This window comes from Heterocephalus glaber, unplaced genomic scaffold, assembly GCF_053883595.1.
Source record: "Heterocephalus glaber isolate CG9 unplaced genomic scaffold, H.glaber_assembly_v1.0 deba00001572, whole genome shotgun sequence".
Lineage (NCBI taxonomy): Eukaryota > Metazoa > Chordata > Mammalia > Rodentia > Bathyergidae > Heterocephalus > Heterocephalus glaber.
The window spans coordinates 13,969,347-13,994,311 of NW_028258357.1; the positions used below are offsets into that span (position 1 = coordinate 13,969,347).

General features: G+C 39.7%; 1 protein-coding gene and 1 long non-coding RNA gene across 2 annotated transcripts in view; one reads left to right on the plus strand and one right to left on the minus strand.

Annotated features, from left to right (window-relative positions):
• Positions 1–24,965, minus strand: part of Ntn4 (netrin 4) — a 118,637-nt gene that overhangs the window by 22,882 nt on the left and 70,790 nt on the right. Inside the window, exon 5 of the mRNA XM_004844920.3 lies at positions 24,210–24,398. Within this exon, the coding sequence (XP_004844977.1) occupies positions 24,210–24,398 (189 nt within the window). The remainder of the gene's footprint in view (positions 1–24,209; positions 24,399–24,965) is intronic.
• On the plus strand, positions 847–8,317 carry LOC110349193 (uncharacterized). Its single transcript, XR_002395005.2, has 3 exons — positions 847–1,094; positions 5,854–5,961; positions 8,267–8,317. It is a non-coding gene; the product is annotated as an uncharacterized LOC110349193 (long non-coding RNA).

The following is a 24,965-nucleotide window of genomic DNA, read 5'->3' on the forward strand; positions in this document are numbered from 1 at the left end:
TCCGAAGGAATTCAGTCTTGTGAGGGAAAAAGAAGTAAACAAAAACTTCCAGGCCCGATGAAGTACTAAAGAGATGTCTACATAAAGTGCTCTTCGAGCAGAGACAAATGTGTAGGCAACACGGGCTGAGGGAATCACACAGGACTCACAGAGGAGGAATCTTTAGACATGGGAACCAGATCTTAAAGCCAAATAGGAATTTAAAAATTGGAAAGGAGGGGAAGGTAGGCAGCTGCTTATTCCAACATGGTTTTAAGATACTCTGCTCATTGTATTTTAAAAAAATTTAAAAAATTAATTGTGATAAAACACCATAAAGTGCATCATCTTATCCCTTTTTGCACCCCCATTACATTTTATGTTTCTAGCTGGGATGGAAGCTCTCAGCACCTCCACTTTTACACCTTAGCACCCTTGGCTGTGGATTCATTGCTTTTGCCATCTTGAGCACCTAGAGTCTGCCATGCTTGCTTGTCCTCCAGTGAGCCACTGTCTCTTTTCTGGGTGGTCTCTGTTCTTTATGTATATTTCTGGTTTGTGTGTATCACAGCACATTATTATTATTATTATTATTATTTGTTGATATGCCTGTCTCTGTTACTACTAGGCTCCAAGGCACTGATAGAAGGATCCTCATTTAATTTCATTCTGAGGCTCCAGAACAGTGTCTGGTGCATAGTAGATGCCTAAATAAAGCTCTGTGGAATGGACCTGAAGGCCATTCCAGGCTGTGGGAATTGTACATGAAAGCGCCCATCCTGTGTGGGGAATATGAGGACTTCAGCGTTTAGAGTTTAGTCTGAAGTGTACATTGAAAGGAAAGCAGATGAAGGGAGATGGAAACAAAATAAAAAACTATCGTTGGGTTGGGGTGTGTTAGGATTTGAGATTGTGGAAGGATCTATTCCAAGAAGCTGAATTTCGTCTTACAGGTGTGATGAACCACAGACATTCTGAAGCAGAATTATGACCTCATTATGATGTAACTGTGACAGACACGTTGGTGATGTTTCCTATGGTACACGGAAGGGAAACCAGGGAAATGAGAATGACCAAGAAATGACTAAATCAGGAGATGTAAGACTAGGAGAAAAGTATGATATGAAAAACTTCTTTTCAAAGATAGAATTGATAGGATTGGGAGACTTATCTGGATGAGGAAGAAGAAATTAAGGGACAAACAGAAGTTGAGGAAGATTTTAGGTTTCTACCTTGTGAAAATGACTAGTGACACAATTTACAAAGATTTAGAATATAGGGCTAGAGAAAGTTAGGGTAGATAGAGCCATATTGGGGGTGGAGGTATGGAAGGGATGGAGGAAAGAATGAGTTCAGGATCAAATGTTAACTTTTTGATGTTTGAAGGACATGGCATTAAGTGGTAATGGGTAACTGCAGACCATCTGAAGCTTAGGAGAAAAATTAGGGCCATGGAAATAGTTTTAAGAATTGCCAGCTGATGATAATAGAAGCGGAAAGGGTTAGATGAGACTTCCCAGGGACAGTGTTTTGAGTGAGAAGACAATTAAGGACAGCATACTGGAGATCACACACGTAGTACAGGCAACTGCAGGGACGATAACTTAGGAAACAGATGGTTAAGGGCCAGGTAGGGAAGACGACAAAAGTCAAGAAAGCGATGTTATGGTGGCCAAAGGCTGAGAAAGCTTCAAGAGGTTCACACTGTCAACACTGCAGAATACTCAAGTCACATGAGCTTGATAACAAACCAGTAACAGCGTCAATTAGGAGGTCACCAGTGACTGCTATGAGAACAGGAGCTGGAGAAGTACAGGCACGGTCGGCACACTATCCTGTTCAGGGCTTCTTTCAGCCTTAGTCATCAGAGCACTGGTTCTTAAACTAGCACGATTGTGTGAAGTTTGCAAAAATTCCTTACTCTGGTTAACATTCCATCCCCAGTGCTGCATGTACTCTTCTTCTTCTTTTTTTTGGTACCAGGGATCGAAACTCAGGACCTTGCACTTGTGAAGCAGGTGTGGTGCCACTGAGCTTAAATCTCTAGCCCTGCATGTGCTCTTCTTGCTGAGAATTACTACAACAGAGCACAGAATGGCGCCTTTTTTGTAAAAGACTATGAATTATCTTAGAAAGAACCACATAGTCATTTATCTACTCATTCGCTCAGCTAGCAAATGTTGGTTGATAACAACTCTGTTTATAAAGCATTTGCAGTTTATAACATGCTGGTACACCCAGCAAAATGTTTTAGGTCCTTCCTCCTGTTGCGGCACTAGCCTGCATTTCCAGTCTTGCCTTTGTATGTTGTTTCAACTTTTTTTTTTTTTTTTGGTACCGGGGATCGAACTCAGGTCCTTGCGCTTGCGCAGCAGGCAGTGAAACCACTGGGCTAAATCCCCGGCTCAGTCTTGCCTTTGTTACTTTCTTGCATATAGCCCTTATCTAATTAAACAGTGCGGATTCTAGGTACACCCCCATCTTTCCTGTTTTGGTGCCTTTGTTAATTTCTAGAAGGAAATTCTCTCATATCTGTCTTTCAAAATTCTACACATCCTTCAAGATCTACCTCAAACATCATTCCTAAGGGTTACCCCGGCTCAATCATTTGGGGTGGGGAGAGTGCTCAAGGTAGGCGCTCTGTTGGTGACTCTCTTTCGAAATGTTTGAAATTGAAACATGATGATATTCAGAAGGGAGAAGTCAAGTACAGCAACCTTCTCTCTGCCTCCCTCTCAACTTCCCACACGTGTCACCCCGGGCAGCCCCTCCAGTTCCCAACTCAGGAACAGATTTACCTTCTTTTAGAAGCCGTTCCTGATTCCAACACAATTAAATATAATTCATCCTTTTGTTCTGTCTTGCATTAGAGATGAGGGGCGTTTTCCCCTCCTCTCAGCGTCACACCGGTCTGTCTGCACCTGTACGGGCCCTGCTCACTTTCCCCTCCCAGGGCTTACTGTCCACCTTGCTTGGCTTCACGCTCCTATCTGACTAGGTGGCTGAGGATTAAATGGAAGATACTATGTATCTCTAGCATTTAATAAGCAATTAGCAAATGGGAGATTAGAGATTCCCGAAAAATAACCACTGCATTGAATATGAGAAAAGGAAAAAAAATGGAAACAAAGTCTTTTAAGCAGAAAGGGGTGGAGGGGTTAAAGAGAGGGCTGGGAATGGGGAAAAAATAACCAAGATGCATCGTGTAAAGGTACAAGTTCCCAATGATGAATGTAACCGTATTGTGTACCTAAAATGTACCAATAGACTTAATGAAAAAAAAAGGCAATGAAAACTTTTTGCAAAAGGCAATTAATGAAAACATAAAGGGCTTTGAAAGGAAACATAAAAATTGTTTGAAAGACTAACTGTGTGTGAATTTGTGTAAGGTGACATTCACTTATCCAACAAATATTTAATGAGCCATTATGTGCTAAGTAATGAGCAAACTGAATAGGATAGTCTTGGTTCTTAAAGAGATCCACAGTTTAGAATAATTATTCCATTATAAAAGGATCTAATACAAGGAGAAAACTAAAGACATTGCTTCTAAAACGTTTTAGTTTTAGGAGAACAGCTTCATTTAAATTCACAGTTATAATGTTTCTACGTAAAATTTCCTATTTTTTTTCAGATGGGGTTCATTATGAAGACATTTAGGCATTTTCTCTTAAGGTACTCTGACACTTCAAGACTAGGGATTTGTCATCTGAGTTTAGTCACAAGGTAGTTTGGAGGGATTATATGATGCAACATGAATATATCAAAGAATTATATTCAAAACAGTATAGAAATGACTTTAAATAAAATCACATACAAAAGCGATGAGGAAACCAATAGTTACTGTGTCACTCAGTGAAGTCATTTGGTTTTTGATGGCAGCTAGGGGCAATTTAGCCAGAAGGCAAATCTGTTGTTGGACCCCCATCTCTGATAATATATGGTACCCCACCGCCATATATTTTCCTGCAATAGAAAACGTGAGCGTTTCTGAGTTGAACTTTCGGGAGGACTTTTTATTCTAAACCCTATATATACACATTTCAGGAATGGCCAGAGAAGAATGTGATTCTATCACATGTGGCAGTGGATTTCTGTCAATGTGACTTTCTGTATAATTACAAAATAAAAATACCACTTGGAAACTACGCAGAACTAGCTCTAGGGAAAAGGCCCTGACATCTTGCATGACATACATTTTTTCAGACTGTACATCAAGGCTCACCTTACATACCTAACTCCTAAAGTTTGATACCAGTCAATATCTCACACTCATAAACTACATTTCTTATTTTCTTCCAGAATGAAAATATATTTTCTTTTGCTTGGGGTAGGGGTAGAGATTGCCTTAGATTCTGGTTCAGTTCTGAGTCCCCAACATATATTTTCTGCTTGATTGTTCATTGTAAAATACAACCCAAGTACTTTTTCACAATGAATATCAAAATTATGACAGAATGACATAAGTCCTCAACTTCAGCTATGTCTTCTTGACATGAGCCCCAATAGGGAAGACTGAACAATCATCATGTACTATCCTGCTCAACTCAGTTATTCTTTTCATGATAGGTTTTTGTGTATACAGCTATGGTGAACTGTCCTTAAAAGGTGAAGTGGCAGCCCGAAATATTTGGGGGTTGTGTAGTCTGTTTAGGTAACAAATCATTTAATACTGTCATCATCATTTTCCCTCTCAAAATATTTATTTGTCTTAAGCTGCTGTCACCTACAGCCATAGTGACAAAACAAAATTATGACAAGTATAATTTAAATTTCCAAATATTGCCAAAAGCATTCTTTTTTTTTGGTACCAGGGATCGAACTCAGGACCTTGCGCTTGCGAGGTAGGAGGTGGCACCACTGAGCTAAATCCCTGGCCCATTCTTTAATGCACATTACTTCCTTTAAAGAGTGCATTAATTACTTTGAGAATGAATTTGAAGAAAATGTAAAGAAATAATACAAAAATTTCAAAGAGGTCACGGAAGAAATGGGTACAAAAGATCTTACAATAGGTTCCCTTCAAGCAATGGATTTAGGTAATTTCTGAGTGTGATACAAATTTTATTTACAAGAGTATGCTTGCAGCAATCCATCCATGTATAAAGCACTGCCCCTCTATGAAGCATTTATAGAGAAAATTAGAATATGAAGCTTCTCTGGAGAATCTTCTAGCAGAAAGCACAATTGTTAACAAAAGAGCAGGTGGACACACTTTCAAACAGCCTGTGCATACACAGGCTCTAAAGCCAATATTTGTTTCAACCATGAAAGCTGATAATAAATACAGCTGTTTGGAAATTGCCTATATGATCTCTTGGGAAAACACAGAATAAAATAGAGGCAGTGTAATAAAGTTAGTAAGAACACAATTTGAGTGTCAGTCTAGATGATTTAGAATTCTTGCTATGAGGCTTATTTTAAATCAGACTTTATGAAATTAACCTTCTCAACTCTCAGTTTTCTCACTAATGAAGTAAGAATAGCAAAACCTGTGCCACAAGGTAGTTTGAGGATTCAGTGAGGTAATGGATGTATTTTTCAATGTGTTAAGTATTTAGTAGCACTGAATGCTCAAGAAATAACTGACTTTAGTTAATTATTTTAGTTGGTTGAGACATAATAGTTTTAAAGTGCCATCCACCCATCCACTTACAACTTCACCGAAGAGTTCTTGAACTTAGTCTTAACAAGAACTATGCTAGTGACTGAAGATACAAAGACAAATACAAAAAGTCATAGCTCTTGAGTGAGAGAAACGAGATGGAGAAACAAATAAAGAAGAGTGAGTGTTATAGCCCAGTTAGTCCAGTATTCATGCGAACACAGAGGAAGAGCCACTGCCTCATTGCAGATATGGACTGTTTTTTTCAGGAAATCGATGCGCTAACTGGCTTTCCACACAGCCTCCTTGCCTTGTACCTGGAAGGGCCACGGTGGCAAAAAGGAGCACAGCTTGCTTGATGAGTCTGTCATTTAGAAGTAAGTCACTCCTAAGTTACACGTTCCTTTTCTTGGATTAAAAAAATCAACCTGTGGTCGCTTGTTTGTAGGTCAGAATATGTTGAGAAAAAGGAGGGTGTGATTTATGGCCTTACTGTATATAGGGGAGGAACCCAACAATGTAACCTAGGACAAGAGTCACAGCTGTCCACCTGCATGAATGTAGAAAGTATGCAGCTCTGAGTGGCCAGGAATGGCCAGGAACTATAGTGGCTCCCTTTCTTCTGACACCTTTGCTGAGTGGACTCAGTGATGGAGTCCAGGGAAGGCATCGCTGTATTTCATCTTCATTGTGCCTTCCCTGGAAGTGTAGGAGTCAGTCTGTGTATCTTTCAATGGGACAGTGCTCCACTTTGCTACAGTGGGTAGAAACAACTGTGAAGCTTGGCCTCTTTCAGGTTTTACGTTCTAAGTCTTTACATGATGATGGCTTTAACTTTTGCTCTTGTTTTAGGAAAAGCTACCCTGGGAGCAAGATGCCCTGAAATTATTTGCCCCTGATTTAGCTTTTCTAAAAACAAAACTCAAAGTTCAAGGCCCTTAGCTGGGAAAGAAGCCCTGCTGAAGACCTTTCGCCACTGCCTACGGCTGCTCCCTGACCAGCGAGCGTCTCCTGGGCTCTCAATGTCATTTTCCTCCAAAAAGGGCCAAGGCTTCACAGAATTTCTGATGGGGAATTTTTTTTTTTTTGGTACCAGGGATTGTACTTGGGTCCTTGCGCTTGCAAGGCTGGCAGCATTACCACTGAGCTAAATCCCCGGCCCCCTGATGGGGAATTTTTAATAGGAAAGTCATTTCAAAAGTGGCCCAGCCGCCCGCTAAGGTTTTTAGAGCGAACGGGACTTGATGCAGACAGTTTGGAGCTGCCGCTCCAAGCAGAAAGGAGAGAGCAGGAACTGTTACAAATAGACTAAGTGTGAAATTAAACAGTTACGAAGTCTCTTTTTGTTCTATTTTTTCTTTTTCTTCTATTACCAATTATTTTTGCTAGTGGATGAATAGCTACACAAAATAAAGAAAGAATTATAAATGAACTTTGTGAAAGGCAAAATGTTTACCCTCTTACTATCTTTGGAAACATTTTTCTGTGGATCCTTCAAATGTTATAAACATGGTGGTCAGTGATAGCTAATTCTGCAATATTCAAAGTACATTTAATTTCAAGTAGAATTATGCTTGAATAAATCTAATAAGAGAATAATTTGAGATTCTTTCATTTACTGAAATGTCTCCTGAAAGAGTTGTATATCTTCCACAAAAGAAGATTGATTGATGTGAAGATCAGCCTCTATTTAATGCTTTAAAACTAAATGCAAGGTTTTAAAATATATTTTCTATCTGTCTTCAACAATTTTTTTTTTGGTACCGGGGATGGAACTCAGGACCTGGAGCTTTCGAGGCAGGCAGGGGCACCACTGAGCTAAATCCCTGGCACTTTAACAAATTTTTAAACAAATAATGCAAATAAATACTAAAGTCACATCCTTTATTTTTAATGCTTTACTATGTGACTGCTGCTCAGACCCTCTATTTGATTTCTGCATCAATTCTTTCCTGTTTGTAGTTGTAGCTGATCCAGTTACTATTGATTCCTGGACATATCTAAGGGATTTCATGCAGTTAAACCAATTATATATTCTCGGTCTGCTACTTCATTTAAACTAAAGAAAATACTTTTGAGTGTACAAATTTTATTACTTGTAAAAATTATTAATCTGGGTGGTACCTTCTCATAACACTTACTATCACTTTTAAAACTGCATATTTCCTTGAGTAAATTTTCCAGTCTATTTCCATGGGGTAGGGGCTCTATTTTGTTGTATATACAGTGACTAGAATAGGTCTGGCACATGCTCGGCTCTGAATAAATATAGGTTGGGTTATGGATGAATTATCTCACTTAGCGAATATTTGTTTTTTTTTTTTTGGTACTGGGGATCGAACTCGGGACTTTGCGCTTGCCAGGCAGGTGGTGGAACTACTGAGCTAAATCCCTAGCCCCGACTAGTTCTCAATGATGCTGGTCTTTCGGTCTTCAATGATCTCTATGACTTTTGCCTTGCTACCATCTCTATAATATACTGTAAGTCCTGGAAATGGAACAGCATCATTTCATCTCTTTATCTCCAAACCCAGGATCATGCCTGATGTATTTTAGCAACTTATTCAATCTTTGTTGAATGAGTGAATGAATGAATGAATGTTCCTCTTAATAAGCAATAAATTTGGAATAGTTTTATGTTTTGATGAACCTCCTAAAAGGCTCATGCTACTCCTTTTACAGGTTTTCTTCTACCCTAAAACCGAGATGCTGGAGACAGAAAAAACACCCAATAAATCTGTAGTAAACTGAAATGGTCAAAGTAGAGTGAATTATTCAGAGTCATCAGGGCATGACTATTTTCAACATTTAATGCTTCACTGAGTCTGGCTTTATTATTTATTATTTGTAATAAGAGCTCTTTATTGTCCCTCTGCAGGAGACATTCTCCACCCATAAAAGCCTCTCCTTTGAAATAATTTCTTTTCACATTAAGCAGTCTGAAATTCCTTGTCCTCTTTTCATCTAGTTATACTTAATTATAATTCTTTGTTCTAGAGTAGCTTTAAAAAAAAATCACCTTACACCTTTGGTAACTGTAGAAACTTGCTGTATTCTGCCTGAGAAGCTTTCCTATTAGTCTGAGTACATTTTATTCTTAGTATCTCTCCTCTCTCTCTCGGCTGATTTGGGACACCTGCTATCACGTCCATCTTTCTGCTGCTAAGATTCCTTATGATGAACACAGTTATTTAGATTCAGATTTTACTCAGCTGTTTGTCCGTAAGCAGGCCCTTATTCAAAACCAAATGCCACACTTAAAAAAAATCTAGGTCCGTTACAAATTACTTTTGGCTCTAGAATACATATCTCATTATTTCTACCTTTGCTTTTCTTATTTTGTTTTCAACCAGGCCACTGTGTAAAGTACAATCGCTTGGATCTTTGTAGGTCATTGATTGTACACGTCAAGGCTTTGCAGTTGACAAAACTGGGCTCAAACTCCAAGCGTGTGCTGACTGGCTGTGTGAGGCCTGGACTCCTTCTATAATCCACGGAAACCTCAGGGTCCTTGTTTGTAAAATACAAAGGGTACAAAAAAAAAAGAAAGGGTTAGTACCACCTAAAAAAGATGGAGGAATGCGGTAATTGACGTAAACTGCCCAGCACAAAGCCTGCCTACAGGGGTCATTCAACAAATGCTGCTTCTTGATGCCCCTCCTGATTTTTTTCATATTTTCTGAAGGTTTTGATAGTTTATAATTTAAGGTTTGATAATTTAATAATTTAATGCTGGTCCCTGTGAAATGGAGAATGGTACATTATATTTTTAGTGAACTGCATTTTCTGATGGAGAGAGAATTTCAGAGAATTTTATGACCTTATCTGTCTCCTCTCAAATTTGACCTTTATTATTTATCAATTCATAAAGTTTCTCCTTATTAGGGGGTGAATTTTAATATGTTATTCAATCTTTTTAAAGGAGTGTCTTAGAATGATTATTTTATTATAGCATATCTATTTTCTCTATCTTTTTCACTTTTAAGCCTCTACTTTTCCTTCTTAGCTCAGGGGAAAAAAAACCTCTAAGTTTAAAGTTTCTCAGCTATTACTGCCAAGTCACTGGTTCTATTTCAAATTTGCTTTTCAAAAACAGTTACTTCATATTGAGTCTATGCTGGAATCATTCACAGTTGCTTTTCAATATAAAACAAAGATGTCTGTGCTGTTTTTACAACATGGAGTGGACTCATGTGGCTTTGCCTAAAGTACAGTTTGAAAGAAAAAAGTCCACTAAGTTATTATTTGAAGAGACTTGAGTGACCCTTGGGAAACAATGGACAGGACACACACACTCAAGAATGAAAAATGGAAGATGCATGTGGGTTTCTAAATGTGTCATTGTGATAAAGCATTCTGGATTTAATTAGAATAAAGTAATCGATAGATACAAGTAAACAGAGAAATACAGATTCTTCCTCTTCTTCTTTTTTCTTGGGTGGTACCAGGGATCGAACCATGCACTAGGCACGAGCTCTGCCCCTGGGCTACATACAGATCCCTTGGGAGAGAATCAGACAAGATGCTATTTGGATGGACCGGGAAGGCACAGGTGTTGCCACTGGTTGAATACTTTTCACCTAAACCAGAAAGTAGAAAGGAAGAAGGAAAAAAGAGTTTCGGACGCTAAAACCTTCTCTTTACAAAGAGAGCTGGCTAGTTAAATTAACTAGAACCAAGTAACCAGGTGCTGTCTTGATAAGCACTTGATTTAGGATTCAGGGGAAAGGGATCAAGTACGTTTTTATTCATTCTCTGCTAGAAGGTAATCGACTATATTGACTTTGGCCCACCAAGGAGGAAGGAAGGGCACGCCAGGCTTTTCAGAGGTTGTTTACTTTGACAGGGAATGTATTCTGCTTTCTTTTCTAGTTGATTTTTTTCCTACAAATTTGGAGACACTATGCAATACTTCAAAATTGTGTCTTGTCATAAAGTCAAACTTACTGTAAAAGAACTAGCTATATATTAAAAAGAGGGTTATTTCTGTTCTGCAAGCCATTTCTTCAACATGTTTCAAGCATGTTCTACTAAAGTAGGAGAAATTTTTCTATTGAAAACTGTCAGAATAATTATCAATATTCCATACAAAATCAATTCCCATCCACACAGCACTTAACATATCCTTTGGCATTAACAGAAGGACAGTGAGGAAGGGGAAACTATGAGTTGGATTCAATGATTATTTAAATATCAACACAATATCATGCCTAGAGTAGTTTAATGCTATGTTCCACAATATGTGAATATTAAGCAATAGTAAATGTCAATGTAGTGGTAAGGAAATTTTATTACAAATTCTAGTCTCATTATAATCATTCACTTTAGACCATGAAGTATCTATGCTAAATAAATCTGTGTACCATGAATGAAAGGGACTTCTCTGGTCGAAATAACCAGAGATTTATTTGGAAATGGTTACATAGAAAACACACATCATCTCAGAATTTCTGCCAGAAATCTTCTTGGAGAAAAATAGGGGTTTCATGTTCAACATTCGTAAGCGGGAGAAGATAACTAACATGAATGCTTTACTAGCATTTATATCTAACAATGAGTCAGAAAAAGAGTGTCCAGCTAGCATTTTAGTAATCCCTTAAGACTTTCTACCAGGGATATTGCTAATCAGTGAATAGATTGAGTCACAAATGATTGTTATCTCATAATCTTTCATCCAAGGATGAAAGTGAACAGAGCTCACCCAGAAGTGGTTCTCAAATGTTGACCAGGAGACCGGAAGGCTGAATCAGAACTACCAATGAAGGTTTGTAAAGAGATGCAGGTTCCTGGTCCATGCTCTGCTGGAGATTCTGGGTCAGTAGTCTTGGTCAGGGGCTCTGAGATTCTATATTTTCACTAAATGGTCCTGAGTGATTCCCATCCACATCTAGGTTTGGGAATCAATGACCAGAGAGAGAAATGTTTGAGATCAGAGAACCAGGCTGTGAAGGCAGAGGTTTGGCTTCATCCAGAGGGGAGAAACAGTTCCATTGTTTGCCTTAGAGTCTCATTTCCTGATGCAGAATGGTCTGGTAGCTTGAAATTGGCCGTGATGGAAATTATTTAAGGCATAGAAATAGGGATGCGCTACAAATTAGGACACCCCACCACCGCCTCTGGCTAAAAGCCAGAACACCCCTGGTAGGGTTAGTCTTGCATTTTTTTTTTCACGCCCTCCACCCTTCCCTATTTACAAAGACTTTATTTCCATTTTTTCCATTTCTCATCATTTTTTCCTTTCCCTTCTTTCCTTTCCCCTGCCCCTCCCAATACCCCTACCCCTTTGGACCTTTTCTTCCTATTTTACATTATCCATTATTCATTCTAATCATTGGTACATTTTAGGTATACAATATAATGACATTCATCATTGGAAATTTGCACCTTTACATAGTCTCTCTTGGTTCTTATTTTTCATCCTTGCCCAGGCCTCCCTTCAACCCCTCCATTCCTCCCTATTTACAAAGATTTTGTTCCTATTTTTCCATTTTCTCATATTAATCCCATTCCCTTCTATCCTTTCCCCTAGCCCATCCACTTCCTTTCCCTTTGCCCCTTTTCTTCCTATTTCACATTGCCTATTATACATTTAGTCCTTATTTACACTTTCAGTTTCTCACACCAGAGAAGCTATTCGGTATTTACACATGTGTGTGCTATTTATTTCACTTAAGAGTATCACCTCAATGTGCATCCACTTAGCTATAAATGTCTCTAATTTCACATTTTTTATGGCTGAGTAGTACTCCACTGTATAAAAAAACCCACATTTTCTTTATCCAGTCTCCAGTTGATGGGCATTTGGGCTGTTTCTAAGTTTTAGCTATTACAAACTGTTTGAACATGGGTGCACATATATCAGTGTGGTATGATTCTTTTAATTCTTTGGGGAAGATCCCCAGCAGTGGAATAGCAGGGTCAAATGGGACTTCCAGTCCTAGTCCTTTGAGGTATCTCCATACTGATTTCCACAGTGGTTGCACCAGTCTGCACTCCCACCAGCAGTGGAGGAGGGTTCCTCTTTCCCCACAACCCCGCCAGCATTTGTTATTGGTTGATTTCATGATAGCAGCCATTCTTTCTGGAGTGAAGTGGAATCTCAGTGTTGTTTTCATTTGCATCTCTCCAATGACCAGGGATGTTGAACATTTTTTCATGTATTTATTTGCTATTTCTACTTCTTTGTGTGAGAAATGTCTGTTCATTTAAGATGCCCATTTTTGGATTGGGTCTTTAAATTTGGGAGGTCTGATCTTTTTAAGTTCTTTATAGATTCGAGATAGTAGATCTTTGTCTGAGGAAGAGCAGGTGAAGATTTTTTCCCACATTGTGGGTTGTCTCTTCACACTGCTGGTGGTTTCTCTTGCTGTGCAGAAGCTTTTTAATAAGAAGAGATCCCACTTGTTGATTGTTTGTGCTAGTTCACGGGCAACTGAGGTTTTTGTTCATAAAATCTTTTCCTATGCCAATGTCTTCAAGAGTTCTACCTAACCTCTGTTCCAACTGGTTCAGAGTTTCTATTTTAATATTTAGATCTTTAATCCATTTTGATTTTAGTTGAGTGCATGGTGAGAAATATAGGTCTAGTTTTAATCTTTGGCAAGTTGAAGCCCAATTTTTCCAGCACCATTTATTAAAGAGGCTATCTTTCCTCCAGTGAGGGTGTTTGGCTCCTTTGTCGAAGATGAGATGGCTGAGTGTGTCTGGCGTTGTTTCTGCATCTTCTAATCTGTTCCACTGGTCCTCAAGTCTGTTTCTTTGCCAGTACCATGCTGTTTTTATCACAGTAGCTTTGTAGTAGAGTTGCAGGTTGGGGATTATGATACCCCCTGCCATGTCTCTGTTACCTAGAATTGCTTTTGCTATTCTGGGTCTCTTCTTGTTCCAAGTGAAGTTTTGGATTGTTTTCTCCAGGTCCATGAAGTATGCTGCTGGGATCTCAATTGGAATTGCATTAAATCTATATAGCAGTTTTGGAAGTATGGCCATTTTCACTATATTAAGCCTTCCTACCCAGGAGCAGGGGATATCTGTCCATTTTCTGATATCATCTTCAATCTCTCTTTTCAGAGTGCCATAGTTTTCAGAGAAGAGGTCTTTGATTTCTTTTCTTAGGTTGATTCCTAGGTATTTCAGTTTTTTGGATGCTATTGTGAAAGGAATTATTTGCCCTATTTCTCTCTCAGTGAGTCTGTCATTCGTGTAGAGGAAAGCTATTGATTTTTGTGTGTTGACCTTGTAACCAGCTACTTGACTGAATTTGGTTATTAAGTCTAGAAGACTTTTGGTGGAGTTCTTGGGGTCTTCTATATAGAGTATCATGTCATCTGCAAATAATGACAATTTGACTTCTTCCTTACCTATCTTTATTCCTTTCATTTCTTTCTCTTGTCTAATTGCCATGGCTAATGTTTCCAGAACTATATTGAACAAGAGTGGTGATAGTGGACATCCTTGTCTTGTTCCTGATTTGAGTGTGAAGAATTTCAGTTTTTGACCATTTAGTATGATATTGGCTGTTGGTTTTTCATAGATGGCTTCTATCAGTTTGAGGTAGAGACCATCTATTCCAATTTTTTGGAGAGTTTGTATCATAAATGCATGTTGGATTTTGTCAAATGCTTTTTCTGCATCTATGGAGATAATCATATGGTTTTTGTCCTTGGCTCTATTGATATAGTGTATTACATTGATTGATTTTCGTATATTGAACCATCCCTGCATCCCTGGGATGAATCCCACTTGATCAGGGTGTATGATCTTCTTGATGATCTTCTGCATTCTGTTTGCCATTATCTTAGTAAGGATTTTTGCATCTATGTTCATTAGTGAGATTGGCCTATAGTTCTCCTTTTCAGTTGGGTCTTTCTCTGCTTTGGGGATCAAGGTGATGCTTGCTTCCAGGAATGAATTTGGGAGTATTGCTTCCCTTTCAATTTCATTGAAGAGTTTAAATAGTAGTGGCAGCAGTTCCTCTCTAAATGTCTTGTAGAATTCAGCAGTGAAGCCATCAGGGCCCCAGCTTTTCTTAGTTGATAAGGTTTTAATTACATTTTCAATTTCATTGGTTGATATTGGGTTGTTCAGAATTTTTAGGTCTTCTTCGTTCAACTTTGGCAATTCATATGTATCTAGGAATCTGTCCATTTCTTCTGTGTTGTTCATCTTATTGGTGTATAGGTTCTAGAAGTAGGTATTGGTGATCCTCTGGATTTCTGCTGGGTCTGTTGTAATTTCACCCTTTTCACTCCTAATTGCATGGATTTGGCCCTTTTCTTTCCTTTTTCTGACAAGGTTGGCTAAAGGTTTGTCAATTTTGTTGATTCTTTCAAAGAACCAACTCTTGGCTTCATTGATTTTTTGTATCATTCTCTTAGTCTCCATTGCATTGATTTCTCCTCTGATCTTTATAATTTCCTCCCTTGTATGAGCTTTGGGGTTGTCCTGCTCTTCTTTTTCTAGAAGCTTGAGGTTCAGCATCAGGTTGTTTAATTGGGCTCATTCTGTTTTCCTAATATGTGTATTCACTGCTATGAATTTCCCTCTTAAGACTGCTTTCATTGTGTCCCATAGATTCCAATATGTTGTATTGTCATTGTCATTTAATTGAAGGAACTGTCTGATTTCTTCTTTAATCTCCTCTGTGACCCATTGGTTATTCAGAAGTGTGTTGTTCATTTTCCACGTGTTTATGAAATTTTCTGAGTTTCTTTTGCTATGGATCTCCAATTTCATCACACTATGGTCTGATAATATACAGGGGATAACTTCAATTCCTTTGCACTTACTTAAACATGTTCTATGAGTGAGTATGTGGTCTATTTTTGAGAATGACACATGTGCAGCTGAGAAGAATGTGTATTCTGATTTTGTGGGGTGGAAGACTCAGTAAACATCTGTTAAATTCATTTGTTCAAGAGTTCGATTGAGTTCTAGTATTTCATTACTTATTTTTAGTCTAGTTGATCTATCTATTTGTGACAGTGGGGTGTTGAGGTCCCCCACTACAATTGTATTAGTGCATATATGACTTTTCATGTCCTTTAGTATTTGTTTTATATAGTTGGGTGCACTAGTGTTTGGTGCATAGATATTTATGATTGTCATCTCTTCCTCTTGGATTCTTCCCTTTACAAGGATGTAGTATCCTTCTTCATCTCTCTTAATCAGTGTTGGTTTGAAATCTACTTGATCTGCAAAGAGGATAGCTACTTCTGCTTTTTTTGGGTTCCTGTCGCATGGAGTATTGTTTTCCACCCTTTAACTTTCAGTCTATGTGTTTCCTTTTGAATTAAGTGTGTTTCTTGTATGCAGCATATTGTTGGATTTTGCTTCTTGACCCATTCTACCAGTCTATTTCTTTTGATGGGTGAATTGAGACCATTAATGTTGATGGTTATAACTGAAATGTATTGACTTGTCATTGCCATGACTTTTTCTTTTTGTTGGGTTCTCCCCCTTTACATTTAATTTCTTGTCATGCCAGATGGGTTCATTCTGCTTTGCTTCCTGGGGTTGTGATCCTCAATGTCTGTTCCTAGGATATTGTTTAAAATTCTTTGGAGTGCTGGTTTGGTATTCATGAAGTTCCTAAGGTGCTCTTTGTCATGAAAGTACCTTATTTCTCCATCCATTTTGAAAGATAGTTTTGCAGGGTACATCAATCTGGGTTGGAGGCTGTTTTCTTTTAGGGCTTGGAATATGTCACTCCAAGCTCTTCTTGCCTTGATGGTTTGTGTTGAGAAGTCTGCTGTGATTCTGATGGGCTTTCCTTTGTATGTGATTTGTTTCTTTTCTCTCACTGCTTGGAGAACTTTGTTCTTCTGTTGTGTTTCTGGAATCGTAACAATTATATGCCTATGTGTAGATTTTTTTTGATCAAGGCTATTTGGAGTCCTATATGGCTCACTTATCTGTATGTCAAGCTCTTTTCCCCTGCTTGGGAAGTTTTCTGCCATTATTTCTGTGAAGAGATTTTTTTTATGTCATCTCCACTCTCTCCTGTTTCTTCATTGAGCCCAATCAGTCTTATGTTATTCTTTTTTGCATCATTTAGCAGCTGCTGGATTGATTTCTCATGTTCCCTTATAATTTTGAAGCAATTTTTCTTTTCCTGGTCACTAATTGCAATCTTATCTTCTATATCTGAAATTCTGTCCTCACATTGGCTCATTCTGCTGTGTAGACTTTCAATGGATTTTTTCATGTCCTGGAAATCTATTTGCATCTGTTTTATGGATTCCATTTGTTTCTTATGTTGGGATTCCATCATGTTCCTCAGCTCCTCTCTAGATTTATTAATCATGTCTTGCACTAGGGGCACAATTTCTCCTGTTATCTGAGAAATTATTTCTGATTTCATTTTTTCCAGATCCCCTTTTTTTTGCCAGTTCAGTGGGTCCAGGTGGTTGAGTATCAGAGTGTTCCATCTCATTTCTCTTTGGGGTTGCTGTAGGTGATCTGGAAGTCTAGTTTTGAGACTTATTTACATGTTTTCTCATTTTGACTTTGGCGGGGGGCTGTTAGCGCCTGCAAGGATTACCTCCTCTGAGCTGGGTGAGGTGGGACAGGGGCCGGGAACAGCGGTCGGGATGGTGACTCAAAAGCCCTTTCCTGTGGGCTGGGAGCAGCCGGAGGGATGGTGGCCAGGAAACCCCTTCCTCTGGAGCAGGAGCAGTGGGATGGTGGCTCAGAAGCCCCTCCCTCTGGGCCGGGAGCGGTGGGAGGGATGGTGGCTTGGAAGCCCCTTCCTCTGGGCCAGGAGCAGCGGGACAGGTGGCCCAAAAGCCCCTTCCTCTGGGCTGGGAGCAGAGGGAGGGATGGTGATCGGGAAGCCCCTTCCTCTGGACCAGGAGCAGTGGGACGACGGCTCAAAAGCCCCTTCCTCTGGGGCCGGAACAGTGGGACTCAGTATCTTGGTCTGGTGGTCTCGTGTCCTCTGCGTCTTTGTAGTGTGGAATCAGGTGGCTGCCTGTCTGCAGCGGGGTGATTCGGTGTTTTCCACGCGACTCAGGACCTCGGTAGGGTGCGCACAGACCTGCCTGTCTGCAGCGGGCTGATTTGGCGTGTGTTCCGTGCGACTGGGGACCTCAGTAGGGTGTCTAGTCTTGCATTTTTAATACATTCACAGTAGAAAAATCTACTCTGGTTATAGGATACCAAAGCCACATAAATAACTGTAGGTTTCAAATGAGTTCCTTTAAAAGAGATTATGCTCTTTCAGAAGAGAAAGACACAATCGCCCCAAGTACCTGAGTACCTAGTGAGAACTACATTTCCTTTTTTCCTTCTTTCCCTTCACAGTCAGCCAGTTTGAGCCTCCATTTCTGTTCTCAGCCCAGGATTCAGCTGGAGAGATTCACGTTTTCCCTTGTGTTTACAGACCTTAAATGCACTGTCTTTTCAAATATTTTTTTCCTGCGTTGTAGAAATAAATTCAGTTTCAATGATCTCTACTTGTCTTAAAAAAAACAAATAACATCTCTAGAATCCTCAGAAGTGATTTCTTGGCATGGAAATATGTAGTTGATTGTCTGAATCCCTCAGTAGATTTTGGTTAAGGTTGAAATAAAGAGGAAGTGAGAACAGAGATGATTTAATTGCTCTCAGGAGTAAATATATGGGCCAGGAGATTTGGTTCAGGGCCCTGTTTATTCAGGTTTGATGAAATTATGACCAGTAACTCAAAGCATACACATAAGGACTATAGAATTTGGGATAGGGCTTATCAGGAGATTGAGAGGGAAAAACAGCTTAGAACATTAATTGGGCCAAAAACTCCTTGGCTTGTTTGGAAGCTGGGTACCTAAGTGTGAACTGAGCCCCAGGGTTGAGTCACTGTGTGTGTTGAATGCATTAATGTGCCCAGGCAAGAAATCCATTACATGTAAGGCGGGCGCTCTACGAAGATTGTCATCAATGTATTTCATTTTTGGATCAAGTCATTAAAGGCAATGAAAGCAATCACTGAGGTTGGAAAGTAAGACAAACTTTGCGCTTCAGCACTTTTAGAGGAAAAAAATAGAAACAGCTGTGAAAGAAAGATTGGAAGATCTCTTCAAGGAAGTCTTTTCTCAATTGCTTTCTCTCCAACCCTACAGGCACTCCCTAAGGCCCTTGGTGTAATTTGTCATTTCACTTTCATCCTGCATAGTGGGGGATCATAATAATGAGTTAACACACTCAGGCCTTTGAACCGTGAATGAGCCGTGCACATTCAATACGCAACAGCTATAGCTACTGCATTGTCACTGTCAATACTTCAATGTACTGAAATGATCTGTTGCTGTAAGTTTCTCCTCATCTAGAACTAAGCTCTTTTAGGGAAGGAGGCCTTTTCATCTTGACAGAGCTGGTGCTTACTGCAGTACCTGCCACAGAGGAGACGTTCAATACATGTTTTCTGGACTGAGTTGAGCTATAACTTATATACTTCTAGTACATTTAGTTGGACTGCTGCTTCAAGTTTTCAATGGTTTCAACTTCCGAGAAGACAAAAACCAGGAAAGGAGAGAAGAACTGTCACATATTCATTGCTGGTGGCCCAGGCCTCGTTAATATTATGTTTGTGATTATTTCACTGTTAGAGAGAAAAGATACCGGAATCTTTGCCCCAGAATGAAACAGATGGCTACAGACCTTTGCTGAGGAGTTTACCCAGTGATGTAAGGGCTGTGTAAGGAAGGAAAGGAGGAAATACAGATCATCCCTACTGACTCATCCATCTCCTGGAAATTGTGCTAATGAAGTAAACTGGCTCTAGTTATTTTCATAATTTCCTAAGTTGATGCATTAAGAACTGTCAAGCAATTTTTTTTTAGCTGAGGGTGATTAGCAATAGGACTTATCCATAGCAGTTTCTAGTTTCAAGTCTTTCAGTAGCCAAGATGTAGGGACAACTTAAGGGCTTGAAGAACTTATCCAGAAAAACCATGTTACAATTCCCTTATTTTGTGTAAGGGATTTTGTTTTGTTTTTAGAATGTGTTAATGTAGTCTCGGTAGAGTTTTCATGAGAATAGCTTTGGTATCTAATATTGGGTATTACTTATACATATCAGCTTGGTAGGTCCTAGGCAAGTACACCAAAGGATTCTTATTGGCTAGTTATTCACTACTTCCGGGTAGTTCAAACCAGAAGTTACCCTTGCTCACTTATGGAGAGGTTCCAAATGAAGGCACCTACACTCAACCACTCCTCCTTTCTGCTACTCCCATCTTTAGGGCTTTGTTGTCCTTTCCACTGACTTTTTTTTGTTGTTTTGAGACAAGGTCTTGCTATGTAGTCCAGGGTGGCCTCAAACTCACAGTGATCCTCCTGCCTCAGCCTCCTGAGTGCTGGGATTACAGGAGTGCACCACCATGCTCGGCCCCACTCATTCTTACTCCAACTGAACCCTTCTCCGTTGACAGGATATGCTCTCTTCTTTCTTCCTTCTGTTCTTTTTTTGCACTGGCTGTTCTCTCTGATAGGAGCATGCCTTCAGAACACTCGACTTTTATTAATTTCTCTTCCTATGTGCTTCCCTCGGTACTTATAACACAGTACTGATGGTGCTTGTGTGTGTGTGATCAGATACCTATGTATGTATACATACACACTAGAGATAAAAAAACTGTCCTTCTTATTCACAGTGATAACTTCTAGGAACAAGGACTCCTTGGTGCTCAATAAGAATTTACCGAGTGAAAGTGTAAGCTTTAGACATATCCTAATTGCTCAAGTCCACCCATGTGGAAAAATGTTCTGATATTTTCATGGGCTGAAAAAATAGTAAAAAGTTATAAGTCCTGTTAATTTTAGCTATATTCTCACGTTTTATTTATTTATCATAGAACTTATAGTTTGTGGAGCCAAACCTATAAAACCACCTCTGTGAAAGGTCCTAGATGAGCTGGATAAGTTAATAATGACTGCTGACAAGGAGTAATTTTTTCTTTTATAAACTCCTCCTTTGTATTCTTTTTATAAAACTGTGAAGTCATGAGTAATCTAGGATTTAAAAAGCTAAAGCTGGCAACTGTTTTACATTTAGAATGTAAAACAGAATGTGAACCATAGCTTCAACATGGAACAATAACAAAAACTAAAATAAAACAAAACCAAAACAAACAAAAGGTATTTATTGTGGCTCCAAGTTTCCCTCCCAGTAAACCTTTTCTTTTTTTCTCTTTATCTTTCCAATTGGCCAGACTTAGGCATTAAAAATACTTGATCTGTTTTAATTCTCTGAGTATTTATCTGTTTTAGGATTTTACAGAATCAATTTAAAAATAATTAGTAAAACAAAAGGCAGTGATAATGTGTAATATTTTCAAATTAATCTGCTTTTTTTTTTGGTACCGGGCATTGAACTCGGGTCCTTACACTTGCGAGGCAGGAGGCGGAACCACTGAGCTAAATCCCCGGCCCTCAAATTAATCTGAGTTATACATTGTTAAAATATACACTTCTCTAATTAAATTACTGCAGTGGATCCCAGTGCCATAGGAAATAAACACCAATATTTTTTAGGCTAGCAGTCAAGGCCCTTGGAGATCTAACCCTGACCAATCTTCCAAAGTTTTCTTTCACTATTCCCTGTGGTCTTCTATTCTCTAATGCAAATGACTATTTGCTACCCCAGCACAAAGTAGATGCTCCAGTCCTAGCAAAATGTTAGAAATTTGCTTTAACCATTATAAAATTGGGGGCGTCATTTAAAAAAGTGTTTTTCAAACTTAATTATACATCAGAATCACAATGAAGGGCTTGCTAAGGTCTGTTAGACCTCGGATTGGTGAGCCCCATCCATACAGTTTCTGAATTAGTTCATCTTTGTTGGGGCCCAAAGAGCACATTTTCCCGGTGAAGATGATGGTATGGGTCTAGGGACCACATTCTGAAGTTTGCTAGCTTCAACTAAAGTTGAAAGGTAGAAGCGCAAGTTCAATGTGAATTGGCTGCCTTTGTATAATACAGGAGCAACCCTTTAAAAACCAAGTCACGTCGCCCCACTCCTCTGCTCAAACGCCTCCCATGGGTGGACCATTTTATTCCGAGTGCAAGCTGATGTTTACGGTAGTCCACAGTGACACACCAGTCACCCCCGCTCCAACTCCCTTCTCTAGGCTCACCTCCTGTTGCTCCCCACACCCTTGCTGGTGCAGCTGCGCTGACCTCCATGCTCCCCTGTTAACTCCTCCATCACCCACCTGTCTCAGGGATTGCTTTGGGTATCCCTGCCTGTAGTGCTCTTCCCCCAGTCACTCACTTGGCTAAGTTCCTCAGTGACTTGCTCAGATTTCATCTGCCCCGTTCTGCGGCCCACCCCATCGTCCTAGTCAGCTGTGCCCCTAGCCACTGCTCTTCCTGTCCCACACACCTGGCACCTCTGATCGCTCTCACCTTGCTTCATTTGTTCTACTTTGGTGATGCCAGCACTTAACGCTTATCACCTGCTCACACACTGTATTCTTATCAATTACATTTGTTGTGTGTCTCCTCTGCTAGAATATACACTCCGTAATGGCCAGGATCTTTGTTTTGTTCCCTGATGCGATGCATTCTAAGTCTGGGGACATCATAGGCACTCAATTTAAGTCACTGAATGAATGAATGAATGAATGGATCAAGGAGTGACTACATTAGATGTACTGTACAGCATACTGTTTCAAGCAAATGCTACATAAAAGAATCTTCTTCTTTTTTTTATTTTTTGGTACCGGGGATCAAACTTGGGACCTTCTGCTTGCGAGGCAGGCGGTGGAACCACTGAGCTAAATCCCCGGCCCCAATCTTCTTGAAATAGTATCTGTTGTGGTCCAAGATCATTAACTTATCTAGGCTATTCAATGGCAAGTTCTTCCTTTTTATCTTTTCTCAGCGTGGTGATTCATGCCTTCTGAGTTTTAGATATTTGTGCTTGTGGTCAGAGGCAGCGGGATGCACCAGTCTATTAGAACACACCTTGTGCAAAACGGTGTTAGGGCTGAATCTGTTCCAGTTTGAAGCTATTTTTTTTAAATGATTCCTTTAGTCACCCTATGCAGATGAAGATCCTTTATTTTAGTCCATAATGTTCTGTGGATTTAGAGAGGTAATTATCTTTGACATACGGCAATTTTAATCAATAAAGAGTAGAAACACTATAGTATTCCAGTTTTTAGCTTATAGGACGACTATTATTATAATGCTAGGAGGATTTCTTGAGGGTTTCCTATATGACAGGCGATGTGCTAAACATTTGATCTGATATGCACACCATATCTTAGCTCAGTATAACATCACAGGAGGAATTTTACACATGAGAAATTCAGAGTCCAAAGACTGAGCTCCAATGAGTGGCACAGGGTTCCACATTCTGTGAATGGCAGCAAGGGCATCTAATCTACATGTGTCTGAAACCTATTAAAACGATAGTCTGGGGAGTTGGAGTAAAATAGAATCCTTGAAGAAATACTCTGATACAAATCCAAATTTGGAGCCTGATGTTGAAAATGAGAGACCAAGTTAGTAACAAGTGATCCTATTCCAAGGGCACAGACAGATTTCATATCATCTCCCTGAAGTTTAAAATGTGTATTTTAAAGAGCAATTTGGTTTTTTCTTTAAAAAAAAACCCCTCAAGGGGAGCTCGTGATTTAGCTCAGTGGTTCCGCCGCCCGCCTCGCAAGTGGAAGGACCCGAGTTCGATCCCCAGTACCCAAAACAAAAAACCCTCAAGGTTTTCATTTCCCATTTTATGGCTCCCTTCCTGTCATGGCTTTGGAGCTAGAACAAGGAGTCCTTGGTAGGGAAAGGAAGGGCTCGGTCATCAGTCTCCATGAACAGTACTGAGTGGGTTCTGTTGTCTACGCTTCCCAGGCCGACAAACAGTAAATACTGATGTAGTTAGAGGTGCTGGTCACTACACTGGACTTAAGCTTTGCATGTGTTTTCATACCACATGCTGCAAGGAGTGAAGGAGTGTCACACAAATTAGGCAGATCTTTTAAAATTCTATTCTTTTTTTCAAATAAACTATGCCAACATTCCCCCCCAACACCCTGTACTGGGATTGAACCCAGGGCCTTCATACTTAGCTACATCCCCAGCCTGTTATTGTTCTGAGACAGGATCTTGCTAAGTGGCTAAGTTGCCTGGGCCGGGCTTGAACCTGTGACCTTCCTGCCTGGACCTCCCCAAGTTTACTCACATACTTTAGTCTTAAGATTATCTCTAAGATCTCTCCCTAGTCACCATTCTTTTTTGTCTTTTATTAGTCATCTTGTTTTCCCATTAGTCACTACAGGAAATGACTTTACTACTCTGAGAGTGAGAAAGAAGATCACCTTATGAATATTGTGCCATTTTCATCTAACAAGTTGAAGATTCTTGCTCCTTATCAATGAAGACGTTACTTGATGTCCACGAGTGCATTGTTTGAGAATTTCTTTCTTTTTTTTTTTTTTTCTTGGTACCGGGGATCGAACTCGGGTCCTTGCACTTGTGCAGCAGGTGGTGAAACCACTGAGCCAAATCCCCGGCCCAATGTTTGAGAATTTCTTGCCCTCTCTCCCTTGGACCAGCAAAATGAAGGGTGGCAGGACTGGCCTCTCTTGCACAAGCATCTTCTTGTTCCTCTAGGCGCCATGAGTTCACTCACCTTTGCAAGCATCTGGGGCAGAGAAGGGTCTGCGGAGGTCACGGTAGAAGCCTGGCTTGCAGCGCTGGCAGTGCTGCCCCTCTGTGTTGTGCCGACAGTTGCTGCAGACCCCGCCGCTGCGATTCCCTGACGCGGCCCACACATTAATGTCGAAGTGACAGGTGTCCGCATGCCCATTGCACTTGCAGGCTGGAAGAGAGGAGCGCAGGAGGACCACACATGATCGAAAATATAGCAACAAGATCTCTAATATTCCAGTAGTTAAAATAGGGTAATCTGATTGTCAATTATTTTATTTGTAGTTTTTGGAGACAATTCAAAAAGGAAAACATATAAAGGTATGCTCTGAGAGTTCTAGCTTTCCCATGCCCATTTACCCTGTTTTCCTGTGGTCTTCAATATGTTACTACATTTTAAAGTTTATCTGACCTTCTCTTTTTTGCATTAGAGTTGGTTAATTTAAAAAATTAAGGCTGGGGATTTAGGTCAGTGGTTTTGCCGCCTGCTATGCAAGCACAAGGACCCAAGTTTGATCCCTGGTACCAAAAAAAAAAAAAAAAGAAATTAAGTGTTAGGATATGCACGAAAGTCAATGAAATATAGATTTGTCTAGTTAGGCAGAGATATTATGGTGATCTTTTCACCTGGGGTTGGCATTTATTTTGGGAAGATATTTGAGTGTCTATCAGTTTATTTTCTCTCTTCATGTTACTGGTACTTCCCAAGGGGGATCACCTTGAGTCTCCCAACCTTGCT